The 23,590-nt window shown below is 37.1% G+C and overlaps 1 protein-coding gene across 9 annotated transcripts in view; it reads left to right on the forward strand.

Annotated features, from left to right (window-relative positions):
• Positions 1–23,590, forward strand: part of LOC141389903 (uncharacterized) — a 159,030-nt gene that overhangs the window by 67,299 nt on the left and 68,141 nt on the right. For 4 of the 9 annotated variants that reach the window (XM_073962144.1, XM_073962139.1, XM_073962140.1 and 1 more), the window contains exons 2-6: positions 3,364–3,566; positions 3,633–3,819; positions 16,372–16,657; positions 16,747–16,859; positions 16,931–17,156. In XM_073962144.1, the coding sequence (XP_073818245.1) occupies positions 3,380–3,566; positions 3,633–3,819; positions 16,372–16,657; positions 16,747–16,859; positions 16,931–17,156 (999 nt within the window). In that variant the 5' untranslated portion in view covers positions 3,364–3,379. Of the gene's footprint in view, positions 1–2,403; positions 2,508–2,941; positions 2,962–3,098; positions 3,204–3,363; positions 3,567–3,632; positions 3,820–16,371; positions 16,658–16,746; positions 16,860–16,930; positions 17,157–22,937; positions 23,585–23,590 lie in introns of those variants that run through there. The other 5 variants (XR_012409207.1, XR_012409206.1, XM_073962141.1 and 2 more) reach the window with 5 other exon arrangements.

The following is a 23,590-nucleotide window of genomic DNA, read 5'->3' on the forward strand; positions in this document are numbered from 1 at the left end:
ACCTTAACGACTTTCGTCCAATGCGACGATTTTAAGGTTGTCTATTGAGACGAGTATAAGGTCGTCTATTAAGACGTCTACTGAGACGACCTTAAAGTCGTCTTAATAGACGACCTTAAAGTCGTCTTAATAGACGACCCTAAAGTCGTCTTAATAGACGACCTTAAAGTCGTCTTAATAGACGACCTTAAAGTCGTCTTAATAGACGACCTTAAAGTTGTCTTAATAGACGACCTTAAAGTCGTCTTAATAGACGACCTTAAAGTCGTCTTAATAGACGACCTTAAAGTCGTCTCTATAGACGACCTTAAAGTCGTCTCAATAGACGATCTTAAATTCGTCTCAATAAACGACCTTAAAGTCGTCTCAATTGACGAACTTGAAGTCGTCTCAATTGACGAACTTGAAATCGTCTCTATAGACCACCTGAAAGTTATCTTGACAGACGACCTTAAAGTCGTCTTAATAGACGGCTTAAAAGTTGACTTAATAGACGAGCTTAAAGTCGTCTTAATAGCCGATCTCAAAGTCGTCTTAACAGACAACCTTAAAATCGTCTTATTGGACGAAAGTCGTTAAGGTCGTCTATCAAGATGAAAATAAGGTCGTCTATTGAGGCGACTTTAAGTTCGTCTATTGAGACGACTTTAAGTTCGTCTATTGAGACGACTTTAAGGTCGTCTATTGAGACGACTTTAAGGTCGTCTATTGAGACGACTTTAAGGTCATCTATTAAGGAGACGACTTAAACTTCACTTAATAGAAGACCTTAAAGTCGTATTCGTAGACAAGCTTAAAGTCGTCTTAATGTCGCCTTTAAGTCGTCTCAATAGACGACCTTAAAGTCGTCTCAATAGACGTCGTCTATTAAAACGACTTTTAGGTCGTCTATTAAGACGACTTTAAGGTCGTCTCAGTAGACGTCTTAATAGACGACCTTATACTCGTCTCAATAGACAACCTTAAAATCGTCGCATTGGACGTAAGTCGTTAAGGTCGTCTATCAAGAAGACATTAAGCCGGCTATTAAGACAACTTTTAGGTCGTCTATTAAGACGACTTGAAGGTCGTCTATTAAGACGACTTTATGGCCGTCCATTAAGACGACTTTAAGGTCGTCTATTAAGACGACTTTAAGGTCGTCTATTAAGACGACTTTAAGGTCGTCTATTGAGTCAACTTTAAGGTCGTCTATTGAGTCAACTTTAAGGTCGTCTATTAAGGCGACTTTAAGGCCGTCTATTAAGACGACTTTAAGGTCGTCTATTAAGACGACTTTAAGCTTGTCTATTAAGACGACTTTAAGGTCGTCCATTGAGACGACTTTAAGGTCGTTTATTGAGACGACTTTAAGGTCGTTTATTGAGACGACTTAATGTCTTCTATTAAGACGACTTTAATTTCGTCTATTAAGACGACTTTAAGGTCATCTATTGAGGCGACTTTAAGGTCGTCTATTAAGACGACTTTAAGGTCGTTTATTGAGACGACTTTAAGATCGTCTTTTGAGACGACTTTAAGGTCGTCTATAAAGACGACTTTAAGGTCGTCTATTAAGACGACTTTAAGGCCGTCTATCAAGACGACAATAAGGTCGTCTATCAAGACGACAATAAGGTCGTCTATCTAGACGACAATAAGGTCGTCTATTGAGACGTCTTCTAGGTCGTCTATTAAGACGACTTCTAGGTCGTCTATTAAGACGACTTTAAGGTCGTCTATTAAGACGACTTTAAGGTCGTCTATTAAGACGACTTCAAGTTCGTTAATGGAGACAACTTTTTAAGATCGTCTATAGAGACTACCTTTAGGTCGTCTATTGAAACGACCTTAATTAAGGTCGTCTAGCAAGGCAACATAAAGCTCATCTTTCAAGGTGACTTAAAGATTATCTATAAGGGGGGTTGTTTCATTGTAGATGTCACCTTTAAGGGTTTTACATAAAATAGAAGGCCGCCATCATCATTTTATTTTTATAATTTATTATTATTTTCTTCTTATTTTTAACGAATTATTATTGTTTATTGAATAAGATATGCCTTGCATAAAAAGAAAAAAAAAGAATAACAAAACAAACAATATATTATTAGGTGAAGAACTTGTAATCATTTCTTTGTCCATCACTGTAAATACAAACATAAATAAAAAATATATAACTAAAATAAAAAACTTATATATATAAATACAAAATATTACTATAGCTAAACATTATTATAGCTATAATCTAAAGAAAATTCAAGCGAAAAAGGAAAGCAACTACAAAGTGTACGAAAAACATGATCCATGAAAATTATTCACACACACCCACATTCATGCCCCCTTGACGTCATTATACAAACTTAAAACTAGCAAAAGAAAGAAAATGATGGAACAAATTATATATATAAAAATATATACATACTTATACCATAAGGGTGATGATGTAAGCCAAGCGAAAAATATATTCCCACACCAAGAAGAAGAAAAAGAAGAAAGAAAAAATTATTAGCATTAAATCAATTAAAAAGGTGTGAACAAAAAAAAAAAGAAGATAAAACAAATACAAACAATGAAATATAATTAATAAATTTAATATTAAATAAAATAAAGAAGAGAAAACATGTTGAGGTTGAAGAGAACACCTAAAAGCTGAGTTATAAACATAAACAAAGAACTAAATGAAAAAAAAAAACAATAATATTAATCATTAAAAATTAAAAGAATAAGAAAGTAATGAAAGAATTGAAAATTGTGTCTCTGTGGTTAAACTTCATCACAACCATGATGAGATATGAAAACAACACTTTGATGGAATAATATCACATTTGAGAAATGATGATATTTCTTCCATAAAAATAGTTTTTTTTTAAGAAATGTTGAGGTGCCATGAAGCCACCACACATTCTTCTTAACATAATACACACAGCTCTAGTTGGAATCATAACAAAACAAAAACAACTCCATGTATTTTTATTTCAAATGGTAATAAAATAATTTAAAATTGAAGAAGAAAAAGAAGATAAAACGAGCAACAACAAATAGAGGGGGGCTCTTTCGACATTATTATTCTGTACAGAAGAAAAACAAATACATAAATAAAGAAAATTAAAAAAAAAAACAACAACAAAAACAAATAAAATAAAATTGTTTCCTTGTGAGGAAAAAATTCTAAAAAAAGTTTCTTTTTTATTTCAAGTGAATTTAAGTAGATTTATTACTAAAATGTAAGTACATTATTAAGGGCACATTAAACGATTGCCAAGACTGGTGGTCTCAGTTATACTTTTTAAACCGATCCATTTGGAAGCCATAAAAATGGGAATCGAAATCTTCACATCATTCTTAACATAATTACTAATATTTTTTCCATTTTTATAATCACAGCTTTTAACTCGACAAAATGGAAAGACGAAATCGCATACCAGTTGCCAAATTCCGTACCCAAGAGGGTAAGACACGCAGCCGCAGTAGGGTACGTGAGCCTGACTATAATGAACAAGATCCCGAAACTGATCTATTCACTTTGTTGGAGGATAACATTGCTTTGAAGGAAGAGAATAAGGCTCTGAAATTACAACTGGAAGATCGTAAGTAGAATTCAAATTCCCTTGTAAAAACTTTACTAACCTTTTGGTATTATTTATTCCGCACAGATAAAAAGATCCAAAACGAGCTGTTGGAAGAAAATTCAAAAATGTCCGAACAATTGACAGCAATGAAAAAGCAACAATCCGAATTGGATGAGGAAATCAAAAATTTAACAAGCAAATTCCAAAAGGTTCAGAATGAACGCAACGCTTTGGATAAACTGCATAAAATGAAGGTTGAGAATATTACAAGGTAACGACCACATTCGAATTTTTGGAAGCGTCAAAAAACTATGTTAGCAACAAGTAAAAAAGTTTCAGTCGGCTTTGCCGACAGAGATATACCCTCAGTCAATGTAATGTGAAACTTTCATCTACGGACAGATCAAATGTATTTAGGGTCTCTTAAGAATTTTGTGGTCCTTTTTGAACATTTGAACTTGCCAACAAAAATCTGGATTAGGAATTAACTGCATTAAGACACAAATGTTGAACTTTTGTGGGGGAGGTACCCTTTGGGAGGACCGATATGGGTCATTTTAGAAGTTAAAGTAAATTTTGACAAAATATTAGGAGAACCAAAGTTTGGACCAAATTTGTTACCCATTCAAGTGATATTGTCCTAGCATTTTAGTGACATTTTTATACCCTACACCACCTTGTGGTAAGGGGTATTATGTCTTTGTGCATTAGTTTGTAACATCCAAAAGGAAACGAGATAGACCCATAGTTCCTTTTAGGGATATACATTGAATCACTATCTGAGTCGATTTACGCATGTCCGTCTGTCTGTCCATGTATCTTTGTAAACAAAGTACAGGTCGCATTTATTGTCCGATTCGCATGAAAATTGGGGAAGATAGTTTTGTTGGCCAAAGGACGAACGCTATTTATATTTGTCTTCGCCCGATTTAAGGCATTTGGTGCACGAAACATGCTATATATGTCCGATTTCAATGAAATTTGGATTGTGTGACGGAATTTAGTCTAAAAATAAGTGTGCCAAATTATATAGAAAACGGTTCAGATTTGGATATAGCCCCCATATATATTTTCCCCCGATTTAGGGCATTTGTGCACGAAACACGCTATATATGTCCGATTTCAATTAAATTTGAAATGTGCGACTGTATTTAGTCTAGAAATAAGTGTGCCAAATTATATAGAAATCGGTTCAAATTTGGATATAGCTCCCATATATATTCTCGGCCGATTTTAGGTATTTGATGCACGAAACGCGCTATATATGTCCGATTTCAATAAAATTTGGAATGTTTACCGAGATTTGGCCTAGAAATAAGTGTGCTTAATTATATAGAAATCGGTTCAGATATGGATATAGCTCCCATATATATTCTCGGTCGATTTTAGGTAGTTGGTGCACGAAACGCGCTATATATGTCCGATTTCAATAAAATTTGGAATGCTTGCCGGGATTTGGCCTAGAAATAAGTGTGCCAAATTATAATCAAATCGGTTCAGATTTGGATATAGCTCTCATATATATTTTCGACCGATTTGAGGTATTTGATGCACGAAACATGCTATATATGTGCAGTTTTGATGAAATTTGGACTATGTGACGGAATTTGGTCTACAAATAAATGTGAAAAATTATATCGAAATCTGTTCTGATTTGCATTTAGCTCCCATATATATTTTACATATTCACAGTGGTGTAGGGTATTATATAGTCGCCCCCGCCCGACTTTGATCCTTTCCTTACTGGTTTAAATATTGGGGAGAAGTACCGGAAGTTGTGAACCGGTATTGCCCCATGAAACTAAGTTTGGATAAAATATGATGGAAACCAAATGTTGGACCAAATCGGTTGAACAGTTCGAGAGTTATCGTGGCTGCCACACCTTTCGGGCTGTTTTCTTAGAAATATGGACTTGCCCCTGAAAAAACTTTTTGCGTCGTAATGGAGGTAGCGAATGCAAATCGCTTCAAAAAAAAATCAAAGTGATTCGCGAGCAGGTCTTAAACTGAACTTATCAGAAATTTTGTGTTTGAGATACCAAAAGGAATTGACAAATATAGTCCATATTCGAACCTGATCTATATCTGGTAGATATATTTGGATGTGCAGAGTATGGATTACATCAGTCACTCCCTTTAAGAGTTATCATGCGCACATTTTTTCCGAACATTTTTGAACTTTTAGCGAGAGAGGTACCTGAAGGAGTGGACCGACATGGTTTATCTTCGAACTTAAACTATGTTTGGACAAAATATTACTAAGTCCAAATTTTGGACCGAATTGGCAGATCCGTTCGAGAGTTATCTTGTGCTCCAACCACTACACACGGTGTCATAGGGTTTTTTTGCAACTTTCAGGCTATTTTCTAAGGAAGTATGGATTTGCCCATGATGAAACTTGTACCGCCGTATTGGGCACAGTGAATAAAATTTGTTACAACAAAAATCAAGGGGATTCGAGAACAGAGAGTTATCGTGCGCACCAGCCAGACAGACAGACGGACGGATATTGCTAAATCGACTCCAAATTGTCTGAAACACATTTCGTCCAAACATACTTGGGGTCTAAAACCATTATTTCGATTAGGCACATTTTGCCCGTATGAAATTGTATATACCCTCGTTAGCATAAATGCTGAGGGTATAAAGAAATCTTAATTGAATTCTTAAATATATTGTTACGGAATTAGATTTAACTAATCTCCGTGTAGACGTTGTTTTATTCCCCGATACGATTTGTACCAAATAAAACAGGGTTCGTTTTAGATTACGTTTCTACAATGCTTTATTTACTTTATTACACTTATTCGTAACCGACTTTAATTACTAAGCACAAAGCAAGTCTCTAGTTAGCACGCAGCTATTCTTTAACCGATCTGTTCAGTTCAACGCTTAAAACACAACTACTCCGTCATTGCCATTTCCCCGGTAATTTATATCCCAAAGTCTCCCTGTTCGAGAAATATCTAGAGCATATGGCAACACCTCGAATCTGTACAACGAACACACAGACGCACATTCGCACTAAGCGAACAACCATACTCACATACATACATGGGGGATGATCAATGACGTAATTACAACAACAAATGAAAGTAAGAAAAGAAGTGACAAACTAAACAATAATTACATGACTATGGCAAACAAAATAAAAGCACATTAATGAAAGGTAAAGAACATCTAGAATAATGAAGATAATTCTACATGATAATTGTTGTTGCTTAAATAGAGTAACTGCGTAATAAAAACTTTACGTTACAATTCAAATTTTTAAATTAACGGAAATTAAACTAAACTAACTTAAACCTATCAGTTACATTCGTAACAATATATTGTCAGCCGATGATTCCTCTGTAGTTGACATTTAAAACCACTACTAACCCGCCATGGTCCGATCTATGCGTACGCGCTCCCTACGATTGGGAGGAGGCCCTCTCGGCGTGGGACCGAACGTAAAAAAATACAAAAAACGATTTGTTCTATTTGGGCCAATATTAAAGAAGTTATGAGTATTTCTTTGCATAACAAGTAGGGTTTTGGGTAGGGAAATCCCGCACCGGGAATTCTCGGTTTTTTGGTTACGGGATTTTCCCGGGAAACAAAATCATATTTGAGCCAAACCACTTTCCATAGAGCGATTTCATTAGCTTTGAATAATGGGCAAAATCCGGGCAACATGGTGAATTTTTGCATATTTTTTCGTTTTTAATCGATAGAGCGAAAACGCAACTCTTTGAAAATACTGTATTTTATATAAATTACTATGGGAAGATAAAAAAGTCACTAAAATATTGATCCACTCTCGTATTTTCAAATTTCCCGGGAAATCCCGGATTCCCGGGAATTGCGATTTTTTGATTCCCGTTTCCCGGGAATGATAAAAACCGGGAAAACCCAAAACCCTAATAACAAGGCGCGATATGCCTGAAACCGTTGTTCATAAAAATCTGAAAATATGCAGAAGAGCGTTGTTCGGAATGAAAACTCCCCGTGCGTTTTCTCACTTTCTCCTTTAGGTTGAGACGGCAGAGAGAGGTAAAATTCACGGGGAGCTTTCATTCAGAATAACCCCCGAAATGTTTTGCTGAGGAGTAGCATCAACACAGCAACAAATAAAGCAAATCATAAATCTTCATATTTACTCTATTTCCATCCAAATGTATTGGTCACCGTAGATATAGCCCCAATATGCATGTTTAGCAGATTTTGGGCACTATATACAGTGAGTGTCAAAAATATTAGGTTTTTATACTCTACACCACTATGTGGGGAGGGTATTATAAGTTGGTTTGGGCCAAAAGGTTTGTAACACATCGAAATAATGGTCGTAGCCCCATATACCAAAATGAATGTATCGACAAGCTGAGTCGATCTGGCTATGTGAGTCCTTCCGTCCGCCCGTCTGTCCATCTAAACCTTGTAATCACGCTACAGGTCGCAATTTTGATCGGATAGTCACCAAATTTTGGATGTTGATGGGGGTACCGGAGGGAAAGAAGCCTATTGATTTTTTTGATGTACCGATAATATTTAGGGGTCGGAATTGACAAAAAAAGTTATTTGGAGAAAATGCCAAGGTTTTTTCCAAAGCGAATATCTCAGTTTCTATAACGGGTATACCAATTCTTTATATAGACGATTTTAATTATAATGACGAATATTATTTGGTTGGGAACTTTCCAAAAGCAAAGCCTGGCTAGAAAATCCCATATTTACAATGATTCAAAGTAGGTTGGCGTAGGTGGCCAAATAACGGAGATATCGCCATCCCATTTTTTGATTTTTTTGAAATCACGCTACAGGTCCAAATTTTGAAAATGAAAGTAGAAAAAAAAAACTGAAAATGAAAATAGAAAATATCGCGTATCTAACGAAGTAAAGTAGGTTGTCGTATAGTCGCTAATTAAACCCAACTTTTCGTTTCTGTGACTTTAATAATAATGACGAATATCACACCTTTGGTTGGGGACCTTCCAAACAAAGCCTGGAAAGTAGAAGATCCCATCTTATAATGATGCAAAGTAGGTTGGCGTAGGTGACTAAATAACGGAGATATCGTACTAGTCGGTAATTTGTTAATGTTACCAATAATAACACCTCAGTATTTTAGAAGTCCATACCCAATAATATGTTACAAGGTTATGAGAAGCTTTAACCTTAGATTTTTTTGGAATGTAAGTGCTTATTTTCTATCTTCTCAGTTATTTAGGACTCTACCTTTCTTCCAAGTCCTTGATTTTGACCGGCTTATGTGTTTCACGAAATCTATTATTTCTATATTTTCGTGACTTTGCACAGTATTTCTCTTCTGGAATATTTTATGGCCCCCATCTAAGACTAAATAAAAAATAGCATCGATTTCGGTTTGATAATGAAAATCGGCAGAGAACGAATGACACGAGCTTGTCGGAGTTGTGGGAGGATTAGATATATGTCTGTGAGAGTAGAACTTGACATCAATATGCACCAGTCTGTACAGTACAGGCCTTTTTGAATATTCCGTTCTACGCAATGACCATAGGTGGTATAGTGCTGGTCAAGCAAATTGATATCTCCACAAGTTGCACGGTAAACAACGGCACTCCTACGAGCATAAGAGGTAATTGCCGCAGATCGCCAGACATCACCATTGTATCTCCCGGTCTGATAAATGACATGTCCTGGCAACCTGTAATTTCCCTTAGCTCTGATCATAACTTCTGACCGTCGCACATAGGAGTAATGTATGTTAAAAGTTGATTAAAACTCCTAAAAACCTCATTTATAATCCGATTGAAATAATATTTTGCACAAATCATATCTTTGGTCCAAGGACTATTTTTGTAGAAAATAATGAAAATCGGTCCAGATTTGGTTATAGCTCCCATATATATTAGCATCGGATATGATGTAAATAATGCACTAAAAGCACAATATATATCCGATCAAGCTAAAAATTGGTACATGCATCCAGAACGAGACCAGAAAACAGTGTGTCAATTTTGGTTCAAATCGGTTCACATTTATATAGTTATATATCCATTCAATTTTTTATTTCTATTATTATTTCTAAATTATTCCACTTTTATATGAGAAAAAACCGTGATTTTTCGGAATGGCACAAACTTATATCAAAAGTTATGATACATTCTGATAAATAAGAGCCCTGGTAAAAAGGAAGACCAAAAATTAGTGTTGGCAAACGTTACTAAAATATTTTTTATATTATTTTACATAAATTATTCCAATTTTATTTTTTTACTTTAGAAAAAAAAAACGTGATTTTTCGGAATGGCGCAAACTTATATCAAAAGTTATGATACATTCTGATATATAAGAGACCCGCTTATAACACAGACCATAAATTAGTGTTGGCAAACGTTGCCAAATATTTTGTTAATTTTTTTTAAATTGTTTTACATAAATTATTCCAATTTTACTTCAGAAAAACCTTTGATTTTTCCGAATGGCGCAAACATTTATCAAAAGTTTTGATTAAGTCTGATAAATAAGAGCCCCGGCTATAAGACAGAGCAAAAATTAGTGTTGGCAAACGTTGCCAAAATATTTTGTTATTTTTTTTTAATTGTTTTACATAAATTATTCCAATTTTACTTCAGAAAAACCCGTGATTTTCCCGAATGGCGCAAACATTTATCAAAAATTTTGATTTAGTCTGATAAATAAGAGCCCCGGCTATAAGACAGATCAAAAATTAGTGTTGGCAAACTTTGCCAAAATATTTTTGTAATTTTTTTTTAAATTGTTTTACATAAATTATTTAAATTTTACTTCAGAAAAACCAGTGATTTTTCCGAATGGCGCAAACATTTATCAAAAGTTTTGATTTAGTCTGATAAATAAGTGCCCCGGCTATAAGACAGATCAAAAATTAGTGTTGGCAAACGTTGCCAAAATATGTTGTTAGTTTTTTTTTTTTTTAAATTGTTTTACATAAATTATTCCAATTTAACTGCAGAAAAAAATTTAAAGGTTTGTTTTAAATGAATGCAGTGGAGAAAAATATGATTATTTCAGATTGGCGCAACTATGCGTAGCGTATTATCTTTGAATCACCATAATTTGCAGAATCTTGCATAAAACATCAAATGTAACTATGGTCCGCAAATGTTCGCATCATGTAATATTTCACCATTGAAATTTGATTTATCATAAAAGATATCTATGAATGACGGGATGTATCACAATAAACTAATAGTGAAGATGCAAAAACAATTAACTTTGGCGATTTTTATGAGCTCTAATTCAAACGCGATGGCGAACGCTGGAACCAAAATATATTTCTATTTTGTAAATGTTTTTCTTAAATACTTCCATATTTAAATATTTCAATGGTTTTAGTTGATAAAAATGAGATTTTTTCAGAATGGCGCAGAATGGTGCATAGTTGCGCCAATCTGAAATAATCATATTTTTCTCCACTGCATTCATTTAAAACAAACCTTTAAATTTTTTTCTGCAGTTAAATTGGAATAATTTATGTAAAACAATTTAAAAAAAAAAAACTAACAACATATTTTGGCAACGTTTGCCAACACTAATTTTTGATCTGTCTTATAGCCGGGGCACTTATTTATCAGACTAAATCAAAACTTTTGATAAATGTTTGCGCCATTCGGAAAAATCACTGGTTTTTCTGAAGTAAAATTTAAATAATTTATGTAAAACAATTTAAAAAAAAATTACAAAAATATTTTGGCAAAGTTTGCCAACACTAATTTTTGATCTGTCTTATAGCCGGGGCTCTTATTTATCAGACTAAATCAAAATTTTTGATAAATGTTTGCGCCATTCGGGAAAATCACGGGTTTTTCTGAAGTAAAATTGGAATAATTTATGTAAAACAATTAAAAAAAAATAACAAAATATTTTGGCAACGTTTGCCAACACTAATTTTTGCTCTGTCTTATAGCCGGGGCTCTTATTTATCAGACTTAATCAAAACTTTTGATAAATGTTTGCGCCATTCGGAAAAATCAAAGGTTTTTCTGAAGTAAAATTGGAATAATTTATGTAAAACAATTTAAAAAAAATTAACAAAATATTTGGCAACGTTTGCCAACACTAATTTATGGTCTGTGTTATAAGCGGGTCTCTTATATATCAGAATGTATCATAACTTTTGATATAAGTTTGCGCCATTCCGAAAAATCACGTTTTTTTTTTCTAAAGTAAAAAAATAAAATTGGAATAATTTATGTAAAATAATATAAAAAATATTTTAGTAACGTTTGCCAACACTAATTTTTGGTCTTCCTTTTTACCAGGGCTCTTATTTATCAGAATGTATCATAACTTTTGATATAAGTTTGCGCCATTCCGAAAAATCACGGTTTTTTCTCATATAAAAGTGGAATAATTTAGAAATAATAATAGAAATAAAAAATTGAATGGATATATAACTATATAAATGTGAACCGATTTGAACCAAAATTGACACACTGTTTTCTGGTCTCGTTCTGGATGCATGTACCAATTTTTAGCTTGATCGGATATATATTGTGCTTTTAGTGCATTATTTACATCATATCCGATGCTAATATATATGGGAGCTATAACCAAATCTGGACCGATTTTCATTATTTTCTACAAAAATAGTCCTTGGACCAAAGATATGATTTGTGCAAAATATTATTTCAATCGGATTATAAATGAGGTTTTTAGGAGTTTTAATCAACTTTTAACATACATTACTCCTATGTGCGTCGTTCTTTCTGAACCGAAGAAAAGTTCTTACGGATGTGGTCCGAAACACGAAATTATTCAAAGCGGCATTGGACCCACACGGAATCTCAATGGTAATGCTTAGGCAACATGATAAATCCATGGTTGAGTATTTGACAAGTGCCCTCAATATTTCTTTAGCCACTCATATTGTTCCAAAATCCCTGAAAGTTGGCAGGCTTCTGAAGCCAAACGAGGATGCCAGCAGAAGCGAATTGTACAGGCCTTCCTGTCGCCAGTAGCGAACATCTTAGTGGCACTACTCCTCCCCATGATGAGAATCAGTTGTCCAGTTGCCCAACATCAGCATGGATTTCGGAAAATGCCCAACAGCATTACCCGCCATATCCACTTCTGAAGTCGACTGTTATAGACAGGAAGATTTCTGAAGTCGACTGTTATAGACCGGAAGACTTCTGAAGTCGACTGTTGTAGACCGAAAGACTTCTGAAGTCGATTGTTATAGACCGGAAAACTTCTGAAGTCGGCTGTTATAGACCGGAAGACTTCTAAAGTCGACTGTTATGGACAGGAAGACTTCTGAAGTCGACTGTTATAGACAGGAAGACTTCTGAAGTCGACTGTTATAGACAGGAAGACTTCTGAAGTCGACTGTTATAGACAGGAAGACTTCTGAAGTAGACTGTTATAGACAGGAAGACTTCCGAAGTCGACTGTTATAGACAGGAAGACTTCTGAAGTCGACTGTTATAGACAGGAAGACTTCTGAAGTCGACTGTTATAGACAGGAAGACTTCTGAAGTCGACTGTTATAGACAGGAAGACTTCTGAAGTCGACTGTTATAGACAGGAAGACTTCTGAAGTCGACTGTTATAGACAGGAAGACTTCTGAAGTAGACTGTTATAGACAGGAAGACTTCCGAAGTCGACTGTTATAGACAGGAAGACTTCTGAAGTCGACTGTTATAGACAGGAAGACTTCTGAAGTCGACTGTTATAGACAGGAAGACTTCTGAAGTCGACTGTTATAGACAGGAAGACTTCTGAAGTCGACTGTTATCTATCGACTGTCTTATATATCAGAATGTATCATAACTTTTGATATAAGTTTGCGCCATTCCGAAAAATCACGTTTTTTTTTTCTAAAGTAAAAAAAAAAATTGGAATAATTTATGTAAAATAATATAAAAAATATTTTAGTAACGTTTGCCAACACTAATTTTTGGTCTTCCTTTTTACCAGGGCTCTTATTTATCAGAATGTATCATAACTTTTGATATAAGTTTGCGCCATTCCGAAAAATCACGGTTTTTTCTCATATAAAAGTGGAATAATTTAGAAATAATAATAGAAATAAAAAATTGAATGGATATATAACTATATAAATGTGAACCGATTTGAACCAAAATTGACACACTGTTTTCTGGTCTCGTTCTGGATGCATGTACCAATTTTTAGCTTGATCGGATATATATTGTGCTTTTAGTGCATTATTTACATCATATCCGATGCTAATATATATGGGAGCTATAACCAAATCTGGACCGATTTTCATTATTTTCTACAAAAATAGTCCTTGGACCAAAGATATGATTTGTGCAAAATATTATTTCAATCGGATTATAAATGAGGTTTTTAGGAGTTTTAATCAACTTTTAACATACATTACTCCTATGTGCGTCGTTCTTTCTGAACCGAAGAAAAGTTCTTACGGATGTGGTCCGAAACACGAAATTATTCAAAGCGGCATTGGACCCACACGGAATCTCAATGGTAATGCTTAGGCAACATGATAAATCCATGGTTGAGTATTTGACAAGTGCCCTCAATATTTCTTTAGCCACTCATATTGTTCCAAAATCCCTGAAAGTTGGCAGGCTTCTGAAGCCAAACGAGGATGCCAGCAGAAGCGAATTGTACAGGCCTTCCTGTCGCCAGTAGCGAACATCTTAGTGGCACTACTCCTCCCCATGATGAGAATCAGTTGTCCAGTTGCCCAACATCAGCATGGATTTCGGAAAATGCCCAACAGCATTACCCGCCATATCCACTTCTGAAGTCGACTGTTATAGACAGGAAGATTTCTGAAGTCGACTGTTATAGACCGGAAGACTTCTGAAGTCGACTGTTGTAGACCGAAAGACTTCTGAAGTCGATTGTTATAGACCGGAAAACTTCTGAAGTCGGCTGTTATAGACCGGAAGACTTCTAAAGTCGACTGTTATGGACAGGAAGACTTCTGAAGTCGACTGTTATAGACAGGAAGACTTCTGAAGTCGACTGTTATAGACAGGAAGACTTCTGAAGTCGACTGTTATAGACAGGAAGACTTCTGAAGTCGACTGTTATAGACAGGAAGACTTCTGAAGTAGACTGTTATAGACAGGAAGACTTCCGAAGTCGACTGTTATAGACAGGAAGACTTCTGAAGTCGACTGTTATAGACAGGAAGACTTCTGAAGTCGACTGTTATAGACAGGAAGACTTCTGAAGTCGACTGTTATAGACAGGAAGACTTCTGAAGTCGACTGTTATAGACAGGAAGACTTCTGAAGTCGACTGTTATAGACAGGAAGACTTCTGAAGTCGACTGTTATAGACAGGAAGACTTCTGAAGTAGACTGTTATAGACATGGAAGACTTCTGAAGTAGAGTGTAATAGACTGGAAGACTTCTGAAGTCGACTGTTATAGACCGGAAGACTTCTGAAGTTGACTGTTATAGACAGGAAGACTTCTGAAGTCGACTGTTGTTGCGAACATCTTAGTGGCACTACCCCTTCCCATGATGAGAATCCGTTGTCCAGTTGCCCAACATCAGCATGGATTTCGGAAAATGCCTAACAGCATTACCCGCCATATCCACACATATCAGATGAGGACTGAACTAAAATATGCTGTGCGATAGGACAGTCATGGTGGCTCTGAACCTATCGTCAACCATGCCAAGCTGCTCTATTGCATAGAGAAGACTTCCCTCCGGTCGTGTTTGAATATGTGCAGATGCCAGTCGTTTGCGGAATTCAGAGATAGGAAGCCGTAGAGTAAAATAGGGAGTTTCCTAAGGCCTTTTCTGTATTCCACCCCTTCTAGACGGCATTGAGATCGTTACTTAAGCGGATGATTGTACGATCTTGGCGATCTTGGGAATGTAGCCACTTCCCTAATGTCAATTGATCGATCTTACCAACTTTTACAGGGGTCACATTCGCCAGTATGTTCACGTCGTCCACGCCTGCCGCAGCTATATGCCACAAGCTGACATGTAGAAACAAGGTTCTCGCATCCTTAGGCGCCAGTTAGTGTGCAGATAAAGAAACCCTGTTAACCATATATGTATGTATATAATTGGTCGGTCGGTGGTAAGCTGCCGCTCCAGTGTTGTCCACGAATATAAACGCGATCGAATAATATGAAAACTTGTTAGAACGACATCAGTAGACCATAAACATGATGAGACGAAGACTCTTCCAGTAAGGCAATACAATCGCATGCCCTAGTTGCAATACTTGCTCAGGTTATTGCTGATATGGTATCTGTCTTGCCATTCCCGTCATCAATCAGAGATGAAAGATCCACCTCCCCGTCACTTTATTAAGGACTTCTGGAACTACCGTGAAGCCATACAATGAAAAGGCGTTCTCCGAGCTGATAAAAGGCTAAAGATATTAGGTCTATTCGATAACTTTGCAAGTAAAAAGTACTAGTAAGTTCTTGCAAGTACTTGCAACTACTTCTCATTTCTCGTTTACTGAACAAGTTTGTTATCGAACAGCATATTGTAAAAGTTTGTACAAATTTGTACAAACTTTTGGGTTATCGAACAGACCTATAAGTTCGTAATAAAGTCCTAAACATATAGCAGAACAGGAGGGAGTCTCTATAGACAAGCCGAAGTGTGTCCCTATAGACGAGGCGGAGTGACTCTCTATAGACTCTATAGAGACTCATTTCAGCTCGTCGACCTGTATATAGCGACTCACAACTATAGTACAGACGAGCTGAAGTGAGTCTCTATAGACGAGCCGGAGTGAGTCCCTATGTGTATTCTTTGCCACAAAAACCCCTTTTATCCTTTTATTGCCTTTCTTTTATTTTTTTAGAAGTTTTCATTTTTCTCTTTTGCTTTACATTTCAGTCTCTCTCAAGAGTTACAACTTCTTAAAGAACGCCAAGAGAATATATCCAATGCTGTGGTTTGTTCGCAGAGTCTTAAATCGAAGTTGTTAAAACTTTTACCCACATTGGCGACCACTGCTGAAATGGAGAGTATCATTGAGGCCGATACCACCTTGGCCACACCACTGACCAGTGAATTGGTTGAAAAAATGGTGGACGAATTTATGGCATTGAAAAATTCCATGAATTCAGTTGAACTGCAGCTGTATGAAGCCAATGAAAAAATTGCCGAACTAATTGAAAATGTAAGAGATTTTTTCCCCATACATACATACATACACACATATTCTCGGACAATTGAATAATGTTTTGATTGTTTTCTGCTTTTCTGTAGCAACATCACCTGGACGAAGAAAATGAAACCTTACGCACGGAAAATACCAATCTAACAAAAGTGGCAAAACTTTTAACGGAAAATATGAAAGAGAGCGTGGAAACAAGCAAAAAGTAATTTGAGGATTTTTGTAGTTTTTAATTTGTTTTTGTTTTATTCATGTGTTTTTTGTTCTGTTTTTTAGAATGGAAGCTGCTTTAATTAAACTAAAACAACGCAATGATGAATTGGTGGCTAAAACACGCGATGCCACTGATGGCGGCGGCGCCGGCGTCCAACCTCCTGTAACGCCAACCTCTCCAACTCCAACACCTTCACCAACCACTGCAAAGGCCAATGAGGAGTTTGAACAAATCAAAGAAGAAGTTGAGTCACAAAATCGAGATCATAACGAGAGGATTGTTGAAATGGTAAGTCATATTAAGCCAACTTGTTGTTGTTGTTGTGGTCGGTCATTCATCCTTCCATTATATCATTGAACACTGGAATCCATATTGTCATATGAACACTACAACGGGCCTTTGAAATCCGTTACAATACACAATGATTGTGAACATGGCATGGTTAACATAAACATTATATCGAACATTACACCCAATACCTTGGGGTATAACAATAACTTTTGGGGTTCTCTATAAACTGCCTGTTAAAATAACACACGCATATCTTCGATTCTGTCACTATCACACCGTTGAAAAGTAATAACCCTTTATCATCAAGACTTCTGAGGTCGACTATTATAGACAGGAAGACTTCTGAAGTCGACTGTTATAGACAGGAAGTCTTCTAAAGTCGACTGTTATAGACAGGAACTCTTCTGAATTCGACTGTTATAGACAGGAAGACTTCTGAAGTCGACTGTTATAGACAGGAAGACTTCTGAAGTCGACTGTTATAGACAGGAAGACTTCTGAAGTCGACTGTTATAGACAGGAAGACTTCTGAAGTCGACTGTTATAGACAGAATGACTTCTGAAGTCGACTGTTGTAGACAGAATGACTTCTGAAGTCGACTGTTATAGACAGGAAGACTTCTGAAGTCGACTGTTATAGACAGGATGACTTCTGAAGTCGACTGTTATAGGCAGGAAGACATCTGAAGTCGATTGTTATAGACAGGAAGACTTCTGAAGTCGACTGTTATCGACAGGAAGACTTCTGAAGTCGACTGTTGTGGACAGGAAGACTTCTGAAGTCGACTGTTGTGGACAGGAAGACTTCTGAAGTCGACTGTTGTGGACAGGAAGACTTCTGAAGTCGACTGTTGTAGACAGGAAGACTTCTGAAGTCGACTGTTGTGGACAGGAAGACTTCTGAAGTCGACTGTTGTGGACAGGAAGACTTCTGAAGTCGACTGTTGTGGACAGGAAGACTTCTGAAGTCGAATGTTATAGACAGGGCGACTTCTAAAGTAGACTGTTGTGGACAGGAAGACTTCTGAAGTCGACTGTTGTGGACAGGAAGACTTCTGAAGTCGACTGTTGAGGACAGGAAGACTTCTGAAGTCGACTGTTGTGGACAGGAAGACTTCTGAAGTCGACTGTTGTGGACAGGAAGACTTCTGAAGTCGACTGTTGTGGACAGGAAGACTTCTGAAGTCGACTGTTGTAGACAGGAACACTTCTGAATTCGACTGTTATAGACAGGGAGAATTCTGAAGTAGACTGTTGTGGACAGGAAGACTTCTGAAGTCGAAGATGGACTTCTGAAGTCGACTGTTATTGACAGAAAGATTTCTAAAGACGACTGTTATAGAAAGGAAGACTTCTGAAGTCGACTGTTATAGACATAAAGACTTCTGAAGTCGATTGGTGTAGACAAGAAGAGTTCTGCAGTCTACTGTTATAGACAGGAAGAGTTCTGAAGTCGACTGTTATAGACAGGAAGACTTCTGAAGTCGACTGTTGTGGACAGGAAGACTTCTGAAGTCGACTGTTGTGGACAGGAAGACTTCTGAAGTCGACTGTTGTGGACAGGAAGACTTCTGAAGTCGACTGTTGTGGACAGGAAGACTTCTGAAGTCGACTGTTGTGGACAGGAAGACTTCTGAAGTCGACTGTTGTAGACAGGAACACTTCTGAATTCGACTGTTATAGACAGGGAGAATTCTGAAGTAGACTGTTGTGGACAGGAAGACTTCTGAAGTCGAAGATGGACTTCTGAAGTCGACTGTTATTGACAGAAAGATTTCTAAAGACGACTGTTATAGAAAGGAAGACTTCTGAAGTCGACTGTTGTGAACAGGAAGACTTCTGAAGTCGACTGTTATAGACAGGGCGACTTCTGAAGTAGACTGTTGTGGACAGGAAGACTTCTGAAGTCGACTGTTGTGGACAGGAAGACTTCTGAAGTCGACTGTTGTGGACAGGAAGACTTCTGAAGTCGACTGTTGTGGACAGGAAGACTTCTGAAGTCGACTGTTGTGGACAGGAAGACTTCTGAAGTCGACTGTTGTAGACAGGAACACTTCTGAATTCGACTGTTATAGACAGGGAGAATTCTGAAGTCGACTGTTGTGGACAGGAAGACTTCTGAAGTCGAAGATGGACTTCTGAAGTCGACTGTTATTGACAGGAAGATTTCTAAAGACGACTGTTATAGAAAGGAAGACTTCTGAAGTCGACTGTTATAGACATGAAGACTTCTGAAGTCGATTGGTGTAGACAAGAAGAGTTCTGAAGTCTACTGTTATAGACAGGAAGAGTTCTGAAGTCGACTGTTATAGACAGGAAGACTACTGAAGTCGACTGTTATAGACAGCAAGACTTCTGAAGTCGACTGTTATAGACAGGAAGACTTTTAAAGTCGACTGTTATAGACAGGAAGACTTCTGAAGTCGACTGTTATAGACACGAAGACTTCTGAAGTCGACTGTTATAGACAGGAAGACTTCTGAAGTCGACTGTTGTAGACACGAAGACTTCTAAAGTCGACTGTTATAGACAGGAAAACTTCTGAAGTCGGCTGTTATGGATAACAGTCGACTGTTATAGACAGGAAGATTTTTCTTCTGGAGTCGACTGTTATTCTCAGAAATACTTCTGAAGTCGACTGTTATTGACAGGAAGATTTCTAAAGGCGACTTCTAAAGTCGACTGTTATAGACGGGAAGACATCCGAAGTCGACTGTTATAGACAGGAAGACATCCGAAGTCGACTGTTATAGACAGGAAGACATCTGAAGTCGACTGTTATAGACAGGAAGACTTCTGAAGTCGACTGTTATAGACAGGAAGACTTCTGAAGTCGACTGTTATAGACAGGAAGACTTCTGAAGTCGACTGTTATAGACAGGAAGACTTCTGAAGTCGACTGTTATAGACAGGAAGACTTCTGAAGTCGACTGTTATAGACAGGAAGACTTCTGAAGTCGATTGTTATAGACAGGAGTTCAGAAGTCGACTGTTATTGACAGGAAGACTTCTGAAGTCGACTGTTATGGACAGGAGTTCAGAAGTCGACTGTTATTGACAGGAAGACTTCTGAAGTCGACTGTCATAGACAGGAAGACTTCGGAAGTCGACAGTTATAGACAGGGAGACTTCTGAAGCCGACTGTTACAGACAGGAATACTTCTGAAGTCGACTGATATATCGACAGGAAGACTTCTGAAGTCGACTGCTATATAGACAAGAAGACTTCTGAAGTCGACTGTTATAGACAGGAAGACTTCTGAAGTCGACTGTTATGGACAGGAAGACTTCTGAAGTCGACTGTTACGGACAGGAAGATTTCTGAAGTGGACTGTTATAAACAGGAAGACTTCTGAAGTCGACTGTTATAGACAGGAAGACTTCTGAAGTCGACTGTTATAGACAGGAAGACTTCTGAAGTCGACTGTTATAAACAGGAAGACTTCTGAAGTCGACTGTTATAAACAGGAAGACTTCTGAAGTCGACTTTATGGACAGGAAGACTTCTGAAGTCGATTGTTATCGACAGGAAGACTTCTGAAGTCGACTGTTATAGACAGGAAGACTTCTGAAGTCGACTGTTATAGACAGGAAGACTTCTGAAGTCGACTGTTATAGACAGGAAGACTTCTGAAGTCGACTGTTATGGACAGGAAGACTTCTGAAGTCGACTGTTGTGGACAGGAAGGCTTCCAAAGTCGACTGTTGTGGGCAGGAAGACTTCTGAAGTCGACTGTTATAGACGTGATGACTTCTGAAGTCGACTGTTATAGACAGGAAGACTTCTGAAGTCGACTGTTATAGACAGGAATACTTCTGAAGTCGACTGTTATGGACAGAAGTCTTCTGTTATGGACAGAAGTCTTCAGGAAGACTTCTGAAGTCGACTGTTGTGGACAGGAAAACTTCTGAAGTCGACTGTTATAGACAGGAAGACTTCTGAAGTCGACTATTATAGACAGAAAGACTTCTGAAGTCGACTGTTATAGACAAGAAGACTTCTGAAGTCGACTGTTATGGACAGGAAGACTTCTGAAGTCGACTGTTATAGACAGGAAGTCTTCTGAAGTCGACTGTTATAGACAGGAAGACTTCTGAAGTCGACTGTTATAGACATGAAGACTTCTGAAGTCGACTGTTATGGACAGGAAGACTTCTGAAGTCGACTGTTGTGGACAGGAAGGCTTCTAAAGTGGAATGTTGTGGGCAGGAAGACTTCTGAAGTCGACTGTTATAGACGTGATGACTTCTAAAGTCGACTGTTGTGGGCAGGAAGACTTCTGAAATCGACTGTTATAGACAGGAATACTTCTGAAGTCGACTGTTATGGACAGAAGTCTTCTGCAGTCGACTGTTGTGGACAGGAAGACTTCTGAAGTCGACTGTTGTGGACAGGAAGACTTCTGAAGTCGACTGTTATAGACAGGAAGACTTCTGAAGTCGACTATTATAGACAGAAAGACTTCTGAAGTCGACTGTTATAGACAAGAAGACTTCTGAAGTCAACTGCTATATAGACAGGAAGACTTCTGAAGACGATTGTTATAGGTAGGAAGACTTCTGAAGTCGACTGTTATAGACAGGATGAGTTCATCTCTGAACTCATCGTCTCCGAAGTCATCAAACTTAGAATAGATAACCTCCGAAATGACCACCGCAGCTATCTACATGACCTGTAAGGCTACACCTTCCCTAAAGTGACCTCTATAGTTCCCTATTGATTTGATCCTCAAGTCATTTGAATATCAGAATATTTCTTCATTTACTTTTAATGTCCATGTCCATCGAAATCATCTATCAGGAGGAGATGACATCCGAAGTCATCATTATCAACTCTAAAGTAGATAACCATCGCAACGTTCCAAGCTTTCCTAGATAGACCATGATATTCGTCCGACTTATAAAGTTCTACAATATGACAGATTTTGGTGCGGAGACCTTTGCAATTGAATTGCAGGAATTATAAATTCCCGGGACGGTGAAATCGTATTATTTCATCCAGTCATGTATCAGGATGGTTGTTTTAACAGTCCCTATTACAATTGTACAATTTTTGTCCAGTGTAAGTCTATACTTTCTGATATAATGGCAAAAGGCTCCAAAATCCCTGCACTTTGGCCATTGAAGACAAAGTTTATAACCAAAGTCGATAACCAGGAACTAACCTATTAACAATTTATATGTTGTTCTAGGTTCTCCTTAAGGGGAGTACAACTTTTATTTAGCTAAAAACGTTTGAAATACAATATATACGGTATTATTTTGCGATTACAGAAGAAATTTGTCAGTTAGTCTTTGATATTCACGAAATAGACCTCGATGACTGTCAGTTTTGCGTGTCAGTGTGTACTATACTTTAAGCATAACGGGTTACAATTGAAGAGAATATTTAAAATAATTAAGTTTGGCCTCAAACTCCTTCGAGAGGTTTTTCGCTTGCCCAATATTAATGTCGTTTCGATTTCCAGCAATCATTGTGTATTGACAGATTTCTACAAAGATCACACAGTCGGGAAAGCAAAATTGATACTAAAAATATATCACAATCAAGACAGCAAACATTCATACATCCATCCATACCTATTGGAATGTCCAAATGAATGCAAAAACACTTTCATTCAAATTTCTTTCATTTAAAACATTTCAAAGCCATAATTAAATGTTACCACAAACTCATTTGTACAGTACATATTTCGTATCTACAATATATAAGTATATCTGCACCCCATAATAATTTTCATATTTTGCACTAAATATGTATTTAAATTGGTAAATTAGGGCTTGAAGCGTGTATCGGGTTTCTTCCGAAACATAAATATATTTAGGGGTAATACAACTCCTCAGACTCCAACGCCACCAACAACACCCCCACCCAATGTTACCAAAGATGATGCTGCTGTGGTAGAAAAACAATAAAAACAACAGCTCCAACATAAAGCCACATCACCCAACATCAACAGCAAAAAAACACAGAAACCAAACCCAATGTGCAAAATATCAACAAATCACCAAGTCCCCAACCCTCTCCTTATTACCATGGCATTTTCCTCTGCAAAAATAAACCCAACTCCCCCCATCAAAAAATACGGCTCTCTCTCTGCTTTTCTCCCATAACTGTGGGTGGTGTGGCAGGCACAACATCTATAAACAACACCAAATAAATCTCAACTTTAACACTCAATGGTGCTCAAAACCCAAAAATAAAAACCAAAAACAACAACGAGTAATTTCTATTTCTATATAGTGGTGGTGGTGGTAATACATAAAAAAGAGTACCTAATCTCCGTCTCGTCTTAAGTAACCAGTAATTTTTCCAAAGTAACCATAGACCAGACATAACAAATGATGATGATAACACCTACTACTCCTGGCGGTGGTGAAGGTCGGTGAAGGTTTTCAATGAAGAAATATACCAAGGATTCAAGGCAAGA

The sequence above is a fragment of the Musca autumnalis genome, unplaced genomic scaffold (genome assembly GCF_047663935.1).
Source record: "Musca autumnalis isolate F117 unplaced genomic scaffold, ASM4766393v1 scaffold_1, whole genome shotgun sequence".
Classification (NCBI taxonomy): domain Eukaryota; kingdom Metazoa; phylum Arthropoda; class Insecta; order Diptera; family Muscidae; genus Musca; species Musca autumnalis.